The 11,690-nt window shown below is 42.2% G+C and overlaps 1 protein-coding gene across 4 annotated transcripts in view; it reads left to right on the plus strand.

Annotated features, from left to right (window-relative positions):
* The window catches only part of acsbg2 (acyl-CoA synthetase bubblegum family member 2), a 50,150-nt gene extending 38,758 nt beyond the window's left edge, over positions 1–11,392 (plus strand). For all 4 annotated transcript variants that reach the window (XM_070859822.1, XM_070859824.1, XM_070859823.1 and 1 more), the window contains exons 11-15: positions 784–1,017; positions 4,434–4,651; positions 6,582–6,721; positions 9,682–9,928; positions 11,174–11,392. In XM_070859822.1, coding sequence (XP_070715923.1) covers positions 784–1,017; positions 4,434–4,651; positions 6,582–6,721; positions 9,682–9,928; positions 11,174–11,292 — 958 coding nt within the window. In that variant the 3' untranslated portion in view covers positions 11,293–11,392. The remainder of the gene's footprint in view (positions 1–783; positions 1,018–4,433; positions 4,652–6,581; positions 6,722–9,681; positions 9,929–11,173) is intronic.
* Positions 11,393–11,690: the final 298 nt, after the last annotated feature.

The raw sequence follows: 11,690 nt of genomic DNA on the forward strand, positions 1-11,690 counted from the left end.
GCCCAGAAATGTTTTAATCAAAGTATCGAGTTCTTTACAAGGTTCTACCTAGTGAGCTGATGCCAAGTATCCATCACTCGGTGTAAGGAGCTGTACTCTTGCACTGTAGGACCAATTTAATGTAGTCCCTGCACACAGCCACAATAATTTGAGGTCCACTCACTTCAATATTTAAATGTTGCTCCAAATATATTGCTCCTGACACACTGGGGTGCGATTCTCTGCGCCACAGCTTGGCACCGCCAAAGGAAATGTGTGGGGAGAAAATAGGGAGTGCCAAGTGAAATCTGGCCCAAAGGCCCTGCTGTGTGGATAAGCTGGGTGGCTCCAGCAGCCGGTCATGGCCATCCAGGAAAAAACTTTTTTTTTTTAAAGTTCTGCGGTCCTCCTTTGTGGTGCCCAATTATAATGAGCGCCTACAGCACTGTTCAGGCACTCCAGTTGCACTCATTTCGTGAGGCCTCATTTCAATAAATTTCAGGCTCCTAACCAGCCGCCTTCACAGTTTGCAGGCAGGCTTCCAGCATGCTTTGTGCTGGCTGGCCACGTTGGGGCAAGTGCGGTGCAGAGTAGGGGCTCAGTGATGATATCTAATGCATATCTCTGAACATCATGTTGGCTCCTGAAGTCTCCAACAATTCATTTAAACATTGTTCCACCTCCAACCACCAAAAAATAAACCGAATACATGTTAAATGATAAACCACCAACATGTTTACAGTAATGAAAAGCTTTCATTTTTTAAAAACTTGCAATTAATATTAGTGCTCTTTTTTTTTTCAGAAACCCAGAGGTCTCCTTAAACTTCTGCGTGGCCAACAAGTTGGTGTTTAAAAAGGTTCGGAATGCATTAGGATTGAATCGTTGCGCAAAATGTTACACTGGAGCAGCTCCAATAACCAAAGACACGCTGGAGTTTTTCCTTAGTCTCAATATCCCAGTATACGAGTTATATGGAATGAGTGAAAGCTCGGGACCGCACACCATTTCTGTGCCTAATTCCTTCAGACTTTCAAGGTAGTATCACTTTCTTCAATTCTGTACTTGAGTCACCAGATCAAGCAATATGCATGTTTAACAGCCATTTTCTTCTGCTCCAAATGCCATAGATTTTAGTAGGATGTAATCCATTAAAGGTGTTTGGTCTGCACGCCCCTGATGTGATAGATAAATTAATTCTGCATTCTGAGTACAACCTCTTCGGGCATCAATGCTCTTGCTGCAGTCTTTGTGGAAGAACTTAGAAAACCAAACAGGAAACCTTGGAAGCATTTGTCTGATAGCAAGAAGACACTGATCTCAAAGCTTCTAGGTTACCTTTCAACGTCTGAAACTCCTACAGTACAGAGCTTAAAGCATAGGAAGAGTGGTGATATTTACCCTGAAACATCAAGTATAACTTGGTTTGATGATACAGGGGTTAACTAAATTGGGCAGTTTTTTAAAAAATCATGTGCAGAAATAATGTAAACAGTTGTGTGTCTCAGCCAGACCTGTGAAGAACAAAAACTATAGCAATCTTTTTAGACAAGGTTGCAAATCAGAAATGGTTGGAATCGAGACCATCAGTGATTTGTTAAGATTAACAATCTTGTGTAGATAAGTATCTATTTAGTATGCTCAAAAATATGTACGGCATTTCCATTATGTATTGAAGGAACTAATTTGGAGGAAGCTGGTGTGCTCTTTTCTATAACCATTGTAAAATTTCTAACTAATCTGCTATTTGTGCAATGCTTACATAAAGTCAGTAGGAGGGAGGGGGTTGAGAGTAAAGCCATTCAGATTTGGGGTGTTGGACTGCATGGTCCAGATTTTCTGATCTGACAGGAATCTCGCCAGATGAGTGGTGCCGTGAGGCTTTGCTGCCCCCTGTTCCCCTGTGTGCTGATCCTGGTGGATATTCTGGTGTTTGTCCCATTTAAGTTTTCATGGCTGGCTCCTGACTGTATTGTGAGGTCAGCTGCCTCGGGTTGGCAGGGGAAGGAAAACCGTTGTGGGACTGGCTGCTGTGTAGCATGGGCTCAGCTGTGATACACTCCATGGTCGAATACTCTGCCGACACTCACCGTCTCGGTTCATTCCTGCAGACCGAGCAGTGCCACGACAACCCGTGTCTTAGCAGGACTTCACAAAGAGGGGGAAGGGGGAAATCCTTGGAGACTGAACTATTTCAGATGTTACAACATTTAACTAGTCTCAATGAGTTAATCTCCCTGCACTATCCCCTTGGTTTCCTTAATATCCAAAAATCCCGCTTTTATATCATAAGAAATAAAAGCGGGAGTAGGCCATTTGGCCCCTTGTTAAGATCATGGCTGATCTGATCATGGCCTAAACTCCCCTTCCCTGCATGCTCCCCATAACCCTCGACTCCCTTAGACTTGCTGGACACTCACTTTCCAGCATGGTCACTGGACAGTGGCTGGGCAGTCCTGGATTGTCTTCAGTCACACCTCCCGAGCGGTGGGAGCAGGGGGTCGAGACCCCGGCTCAGACCAACTCATTCACAGACTGACCGTGGTAGCTGTGACATTCTGGTCTGCATGCACATATCTACCGAATCAGTGAGGGAGCGCCTTCTCATGAGGGCGATTCCAGAAATATGCTCCTCTGTTGTCTCAGTAGGTGTGTCAGTTGCACTGTAGTCTGCGCACTAGGTCCGTGCAGCAGAGCTGGTCTCCAGTCGTCTTGGTTAACCCTTGCCACTGGACCAAGACCTAGCTCTGTCAAGCCCGAGTGGTGGCTGGTGTGCAATGGTCACCACACGTTTAAAAAAAATCCGCACACAGGCATCTTCCGCCCTTTTATAATGTAGTTCAGGTCGTTCATTCGAAACACCTGTGAACTCATCCTTTTTTGGCGTGGAAGCAAGTCAATCCTCGTTTCGAGGGACCGCCTATGATGATGATTCATCATCCCACCGAGCCATATGAACTGGAAACCTATTGGGTTAAATCCTTGGTCTAAGCTAGTTCGTTGATTCAGCCAGGGTAGTGTCTTCGAGCTGAGAAATAAATATAATCGGTGTTCTTGCTTCAGTATTACTGTGAAGTATGGCTAGCCCCCGACACAGCCCAGACTTCGACATGAAGAATGATCTAGTGGCCGAGATACTTGAACTGTGAAATTGTACCTCAAAGTGAGTCAGTCTTCAAAAGTGGTGGCAACAAAGCTGGAGATGAAAAGTGGGCAAATTTCCTAAAACCCAAAAGATATTGCATTTGGAAAAGGAATCTCATAGGGGCTGAAATTCCATTTCGGCTCGCTGGGGGTTCGTGCTGCTTCATAATGCAAGCCTCATTAAAGCATTGTTGAAGGCAGCCCCAGGAATTCTGATGTGTTACTCCATGGTGGAAGGCCACTGCTGTGCCTTTATAGAGTTGCAGCATAACTCACTCCTGCAGGAGTACAGCAATCAGAAATCGTTGTTGTTCAGCTGGAACTTTCCTTGTTCCTTTTGCATTGAATTTTATTCTGTTTTACTGGACCCTGCCATTCAAAACCCTTTCTGACATTGGTTGTCCTACCTCTTCCTCGCACAATAAACAGCAGAAAATGCCCAAATTTCAAATGTTGCTACTTTACGAAGCCTTTAACATTGTCATTCCTGTATAGGAAGTCCTGATATCTGCACTCCTGGTGCATGTTGCAAATTATGCAGGAAACAGCAGCATTTAACTTCTTTGTTTTTGTTATTCATTCATGGAATGTGGGCGTAGCCAGCCAGGCCAGCATTTATTGCCCTTGAAGGTGGTGGTGAGCCGCCACCTTGAACTGCTGCAGTGCTTGTGGTGAAGGTACTCCCACAGTGCTAACTTTGTCATCAGCGGTACAACTGAGTGGCTTGCTAGCAATTTCAGAGGGCAGTTAAGGGTCAACCACGTTGCTGTGGGTCTGGAGTCACATATGGCCCTTACGGCTAAAGGGATCAAGGGGTATGGAGAGAAAGCAGGAAAGGGGTACTGAGGTGAATTACCAGCCATGATATTGAATGGTGGTGCAGGCTCGACGAGCTGAATGGCCAACTCCTGCACCTATTTTCTATGTTTCTATATAGGCCAGACTGGGTAAGGACGGCATATTTCCTTCCCTAAAGGACATTAGTGAACCAGATGAGCTTTTACGACAATCCAGTAGTTTCATGGTCACCATTACATTTTTAGTTCCAGATTTATTTAATTTCCAGAATTTAAATTCCCGCAGCTGCTATGGTGGGATTAGAACTTGCCTCTCCAGATTATAAGTCCAGGCCTGTGAATAAGTAGTCCAGTAACATAACCACGATGCTACCATTGAGACTGCAAAAGCCCCAGAGAAGTGTCCTCTGTGCACAGCCGCACCAGCGCCACTTGTTCGCCCATAGCGGAATTTCAGCCCCCAAGTTTATGTACGCTCTTGCTTTACGTTGTTCTCTGATTTATTTCATCTAGCTGTGGGAAGGTGATGCCAGGCTGTAAAACAAAAATCTTCAATCCTGACATGGATGGTTGTGGCGAGATCTGCTTTTGGGGCAGGCATCTGTTCATGGGGTATCTGAACATGGAGGATAAGACTGAAGAAGCAATTGATGAGGATGGTTGGTTACACTCAGGAGATCTGGGAAAACACGATAAGAATGGATTCCTGTATATCACAGGAAGAATTAAAGGTAACTACTTTCATATCTGTCTACAGCTTATTAAAAGAAAATCTTGCGTCGTATGCAGTTTCTGTCTACAAAAGCTTGCATCCAGTTCTGTTTTTGTCATGTTTTTGTGCCATTTTTCTATGCCCGCATTTATAATGGTGACTGCCTCTGTAAACTCGTCACTCTATTTGCAAAATCTGGCAGCATTGTATTTTTTCACAACAAATCGCTCGGAATGCTTTTGGAAATGTTTTCATTCACCAATTTTTCTGAGTAACTGAAATTTCCAATGTTTTAAAATAAAGGTTTAAACAAAAGGAATTTACATATTTCACTAACGTGATCAACTTTAGCCACTGAATTGTCTTTTCTCCAACATAAAATGTTTGCCTTTTTTGAATCCTTTTAAAAACACTGGCAGAACTTGGTGTGATCTGCTTTTGAAAACTCTCCGTGCTCAACCAGCATACCGTGACAGTACCCAAATTAGCAGCCCTTTTGTCATACCACTCGTTTTCTGGCCAGCAGACCCATGACCGTCCCATCAACTTAGGGTGAGAGCAGTATCTATATCCTGATGCTCTGGGATCCAGATCATGTTTGAATGACCCAACAATAACAACTTGTATTTATATAGCGCCTTTTAATGTAGTAAAACGTCCCAGGGTCCTTCACAGCAGCGTTCTTAAACAAAATTTGACCGAGCCACATAAGGAAATATTAGGACAGATGGGTCACGAGGCAGGTTTTAAGGAGTGTCTTGGAGGAGATTGAGGTAGAGAGGGGGAGAAGTTTAGGGAGGGAATTGCAGAGCTTGAAGGCACGACAACCAATGGTGGAGTGATTGGGGATGTGCACAGAAGGTACTTTCATCTCGTTTGGGTCCCAGATAGATAGCTGCATGCAGAAATTTGTGGGGGAATCACTGCCGATGTTTACGATTTCAGACTATTGTGGGAGCTTCCCTTCGTTTCAGAAATACACCTCGAAGATTCTGCAGGGCAATTAGATTGGATAATTTGAGATCTGCCTTGAATGTATGTGGGGGTTTTTTTATCAGACGTACTGGCATTAGGGCAACAGAGAATTCACCCTAAATAAGTTTCAAGACATCCCCTAAAAAGGTAGTTCATTCAATACCTCAGGATGGTCACAGTACTACATATCACCTCGGCTGGTATGCCCAAGGGACTGACAGACAGGAATGTCATTGGAAGTCCCGCAGGTTATGATTCAAGGGTGAAAACTACTCCCAGTGCAAACTATTGCCATCTGGTCCATTTGCAGGTTTTTCACACTGGTCCATTCATCCCTGCAACCTCTAGCATAGGACTAGATTATCTATGCAATTGACTAAATGGTGGAATCTATCCCTATAGTTGTTTGTGAGTGAGAAGGTTGTAAGTCAATTAATAATCTGCTTCCAAATAAACTGAAGCAATGGTGCAGGTCCTGGGACTTTATACAGGAGGAGACCTGCTGACAATCTGCAATGTAATGATACTTTCCTGAACAGGATTGTACAGGACCATTCTCATCCTTTCCATCAGTTGACCTCGTACAACAGCTAACCTCTAGTAATGCTGTGGGAGATTTTCCTGGATCTACAACCAGGCGATCCAGCTGCACTGAATTTAAATGAAAGAAAAGCCAGGCGGCTTCCTTTACAGATGTGCACTGTGACCTACCCTGTTTTCTGATGCTTGCAAAGTGCTCGGGTAACCCAGACCCAGGAAAACATCCCTTCTAATTCCTGGGGGATTAACTAGATGATATTAACTAGCTTATAGTACTTTAGTGATGCCACATTACAACAGTGACCATGTCAAAAAAGTACTTATTTGGCAGTAAAGTGCTTTGGGGCATCCTGGGGTCATGAAAGGCACTATATAAATTCATCTTCATTGTGGAATTCAGGTTTCATTGTTAATTCGCTATGTTTTCTGTGCAGAGTTGATTATTACTGCCGGTGGGGAAAACATACCACCTGTTCCCATCGAAGATGCTGTAAAGGAATGTGTACCAATCATCAGTAATGCCATGCTGATAGGAGACAAACGCAAATTCCTGGCTATGTTGTTAACACTGAAGGTATTTGATTTTTTGATTCATAGTGGCTGGATAGATATGTTTGAAGTTATTTAACGCAAGGTATTCCAATGTGAGGAAGGGCAACTTACAGGGGTTAAAATAATTGCACTAAGTTTAATTTTTTTTTAAGACGAGTGAGGAAAGCCCATCACTTGTATCTCTTCAGTTCCCAGCCCACCATCCAGTTTCACTTTAAACTGCCCTAACCTTACCTGGCAGTTTGTTTTAACTATTAATCTCCCTTTTGAATAAATGCAGTTTTTCTAGTATCTGATTTAAATTAACTTTTCACATTTAAATTATGTCGTCTTGATTTATTGGCAGTACCCATTTTTTTTTCATTACATTGCATTAAAACTGGGCTGCTTCTAATCACTGCATGCCTTACCACCCGATCTCCCCTCCCCAGACTCACTGTTGCTCCGGTACCAGTGTCGTCACTGGCCGATTTGTCTCCTGCGTGATCAGCGCACTGCCTTGTGGAGCCGGTCGCGTCCTGATGATGCAAGAGGACCAATTTTGCGTGGTCCATCTTTCTCATCACTTTCAGTGTGGCGGTTGTCGTCTGCCATTGGACACAAATCCATTTCCTGCCCCTCCATACGTTGTTCCAATTTGTCTTATATTTATAAAGCTACCCTTCATCTCCTCTGATTATTCCTGTCTTTCCTGAACAACCTGCATCTGTGAATATTCTCCCATTTTTGGGTGAACTATGTTTTCACACTCGCTATGACATTATTTTTTTTTCTCTTCTCTATGCTTCCAATTCCAGCATTTTAATTTCTAATATTTCTTGTATTGAGGTAAAGGCACTAAATTGTGGTCCTTGCTTTTTTTTTAGCCTTTAAGTTTATTTACTATGCCTGAATTTATTTTCTGCTATATCTTATCTCTCTCTCTCTTTTCCCCCCCCCACTACCACCCAAACTCTGCTTTCTGTATCTTCTTTAAAATAGTCTTTATCTAGTCCTCTATATTATTAGCTAATCACCTTATTCCTACCCTGTTAAAATGCAGTCCATCTTTCTTGTACCAATCAGCATTATATTTCATATTCACTGCCTCACAGTTGGCAAAATATTGAAAGAAAGTTTACAGGTAAATGCAACAAATGATGTGTGTATTTACCCCTACATCAGTTGCCAGCTATTATTTCTTTGGTTTTAAATGTAATTACAACGATCTCTGCATATCTGTTTCAGTGCAACATTGTAGAATAGAGCTGGGAGAAACATGAGTAGATTTCAATACCTTTTTAACTGTAGTCATTCTTTACTCCAGCCCCTCTAAACAATGTTGGAGTGGGCCAGCACCTTGAGAAAATCATGAAAAGGACAAATTTCCTTTGACATTTTATTATATTAATGTCCAGTGCCAGGTACTATGTAATCCTCCTGCTTTTTTGCCTAATCAAAGGTTGGACATTTCCTTCAAGCTGTAAGATTGATTGAACAGTAAATCCTGTAAAATATGCCAGGAATATGTGATCTGAAATCCCAATAGGTAATCAATGGGAATCTGATGAATCCTTTCACCCTTTTCTGTGTGTACAAATGAGAGAATTGGGTTGGAATTTACCATTCACACTTTATAACATGCCAAAATTAGCTTGTCTTCGGACTGTCTTGCATAATCCTGTTCAAATTACATTAACAGTTGCACAAGCCAAAGCAATCACCACAGGGAACACAGTACAACACAGAATGAAGTCATTAAAGCATCTCTTGTGTTTCAACTTCATCTTCAACGGGCATTACTTTGTTTAACGCCTCTCCTACAACACTCCTCCAGCAGTTGTCAGAGTCCTGGTGCTAGTGTTCAGGAGTCGGAGGCTTGCGATTGTTTCTGTCCCCCTGATCCCAGAAAAAGACCCTGACGAGCTGGGACTGCGCCAGGATTGTGCCCAGGCCGTGCTAATAGACGAGGACAGGAAATTTGCATGTTCCTGCCCTCTCGCAGGCGCAGTGCACTTTGGGTATTCTGTACATTGTCAGGCCCTGAGCCGGGGCCCCAGAGGGGAAAAAAATCTCCTCTGCAGCGTCTTTATTTTCCTGTGTTCCTCATTCTTTTTCTCAGATTCATCACGTTTTTGTCACCTTCTATTTCCAAAGTTCTCAGTAACACAATTTGGTTAAATGGCTCATGCAGTGTAGCCTCCATATCTACAATACAAAACCATCAGTCACAAAACATGTACTCCCCATTCCACATCTGTTTCGTGAGCATGCCTACATGGACAAAGTAGCACCCTGGAGCAACTGTCACCAAAGAATACTCTTTAAACTTTAGGTTTGTCCCACAATCTAGAATGTCTGCAACAACACCTTCCCCCCTCTCCCCCCCTTCTCTCTTCCTAACTACTTGATCAGTGGTGTGTGAAGGATGCCTGGAATGAAAAAGAAAGATTATCTACCTTGTAAGATTATCTTCATTCTTCAAGTATGCAGGCATCCTTGACACACTGCTGAAACTCTTCAATTCTTCCTGAGACGAGTGCACCGATGATTCTCCTTCCTTGGTACTGTTTGAGCAAATGAACTGACCACATAGTTCAGGTTCTTGAGGATTACTTAGTTGATGTCATGATATTGACATATCTTGAAGGGAGATCATTCCTTAAGTAATGTCTTTCTTTGGGCATTTGGTGCTGTGAATGTTCCTGAAGACTCCAGTTGGTAGTTTTTCTTCATATTTAAAACCAGTGAAGAAGAAACTCTTGTATGGGTAAGAAACATTGAGTATTTAAACTCCACCTAAAATGGTTTGTTTTATTTTTAATTTATTGGAATAATCATGGTTTCTTCTCTCTGCAGCAATAATAGATTGTAATATTGAACAATTTCAGTGGGATTAAGTTGCAATTTAATGCTACCAGTGAATCAAAGCAGCTTCTCTTCTAGAATTACGTTTGTGTATATTACAACGTGCTGAATAACTTGTGCTTTTTCTTGTTCCAGTGCAATGTAAACCTCGATACTGGTGAGCCACAGGATGACCTAACCGAAGAAGCAATTCAGTTCTGCCAAAAGAAAGGTAGCAAAGCCACAAAGGTGTCGGAAATCTTTGCCAGCAAAGATACCGACGTGTTTGGTGCCATACAGGAAGGCATCAACCATGTGAATGAAAAGGCTCCATCTAACGCACAACGAATTCAGAAGTGGTTTCTTTTAGAAAAGGATTTCTCCATTCCAGGTGGAGAACTAGGTAAGGGATAGAATCATGGAACGGTTACAGCACAGAAGGAGGCCATTCAGCCCATCGGGCCCGTGCTGGCTCTCCAAGAGCACTTCAGCTAGTCCCACTCCCCCGCCCTTTCTTTGTAGCCCTACAAATTTCTTTCCTTCGGACCACGATTAGATCTGCCTCCACCACCCTTTCAGACAGTGCATTCCAGATCCTAACCACTCGCTGCATAAAAAAAGTTGTTCCTCCTGTCGTCTTTGGTGCTTCTGCCAATCAACTTAATTCTTTGTCCTCTGATTCTCAACCCTTCCGCCAATGAGAACATTTTCTCTCTCTACTCTGTCTAGACCCCTCATGATTTTGAACACTTCGATTAAACCTCCTGCTGGGAAGAATAACCCCAGCTTCTCCAGTCTATCCACATAACTGAAATCCCTCATCCCTGGAACCATTCTTGTAAATCTTTTCTGCACCCTCTCTAAGGCCTTCACATACTTCCCAAAATGCAGTGCCCACAATACTCCCGTTGAGGCCGAATCAATGTTTTAGAAAGGTGCTTCATAACTTCCTTTTTTTATTTTGCTTTTTTTAAGCACTTTCTCAACCAGCCCTGCCACCTTCAATGATTTGTGCACATATACCCCCAGTCTCTCTGTTCATGCACCCACTTTAGAATTGTACCCTTTATATTTCCTCCCTTCATTCTTCCTACCAAAATATATCACTTTGCATTTTTCTGTTTAAATGTAATCTGCCACGTGTCTGCCCTTCCACCAGTCCTCTTGAAATCTATCACTATCCTCCTCACTGTTCATTATACTTTCAAGTTTTGTCATCTGCAAATTTTAAAATTATGCCCTGTACACCCAAGTCTAAGTCATTAATAATAATAATAATAATAATAATAATAATAATAATAATAATAATAATAATAATTTAGATATAAAACACAAGTGGTGGTGTCTCAAAGCTGGTCAAGTCAAAACCTACAAAATGAAGCAGTGGCCAAGCAAGTTCTGGTATTGATGTAGCATGTGCTTTTTCTCCACTTGTAATTACATGCACAGTAAGTTTCCTATCCTCAGGATGGGTCGTGGCAAGCAGAAGCAAGTTGCTGCTTTTGAAAGTTGGGAGAAAGGAGAATTGTTTGCTAGGAGCAAGGATGTAGAAAACAATTAAAAATGAGGTTTAAAAAAACTTTTTTTTTAAAGAAACCTTTGTGATATTTGCTACATTTGACGAGCTCAATTCTCCTTTGTTACTTAGGTCCAACAATGAAACTGAAACGGCCTGTTGTATTGAAGATGTACAGTGACCAAATTGATGACTTCTACAAGGATGCAATAACCCCGACCACGCCAGATAATCCACTTACAGCAAAATAGACTGGACAGCTGGATTTGTACACGGTTTATATTTTAATTTTGCATTTTTAACCATGTTTGACATTAGTTGTAAAGTTCAATTTGGGGGGGGGGGGGGGAAAAATGCCGAACTTATTGTCATGTGTCACAGATGTTACCACAATGAAGGAACTAATTGTATTGCATCTGTACTTTTCAGGGATTGGGGTTGTTAAACTAAGTGGGAACCAAGACTTTGTGCTGTAACAGCTTGGTGCAGGCATTGTCAGTATTGCAAACATGCTGGCTTGAAAAGTTCTGTTACCATATTTAAATGTATATGTACAGGTGAGGAAACTTACTTACTGTGGCAATATGTCAAACTGTTTTGTCTTAAACTCTAGTAAATATGAAGGCTGGGCAGCAAACATTCTGTCTTT

Source organism: Pristiophorus japonicus, chromosome 18, assembly GCF_044704955.1.
Source record: "Pristiophorus japonicus isolate sPriJap1 chromosome 18, sPriJap1.hap1, whole genome shotgun sequence".
NCBI classification, from domain to species: Eukaryota; Metazoa; Chordata; class Chondrichthyes; family Pristiophoridae; genus Pristiophorus; species Pristiophorus japonicus.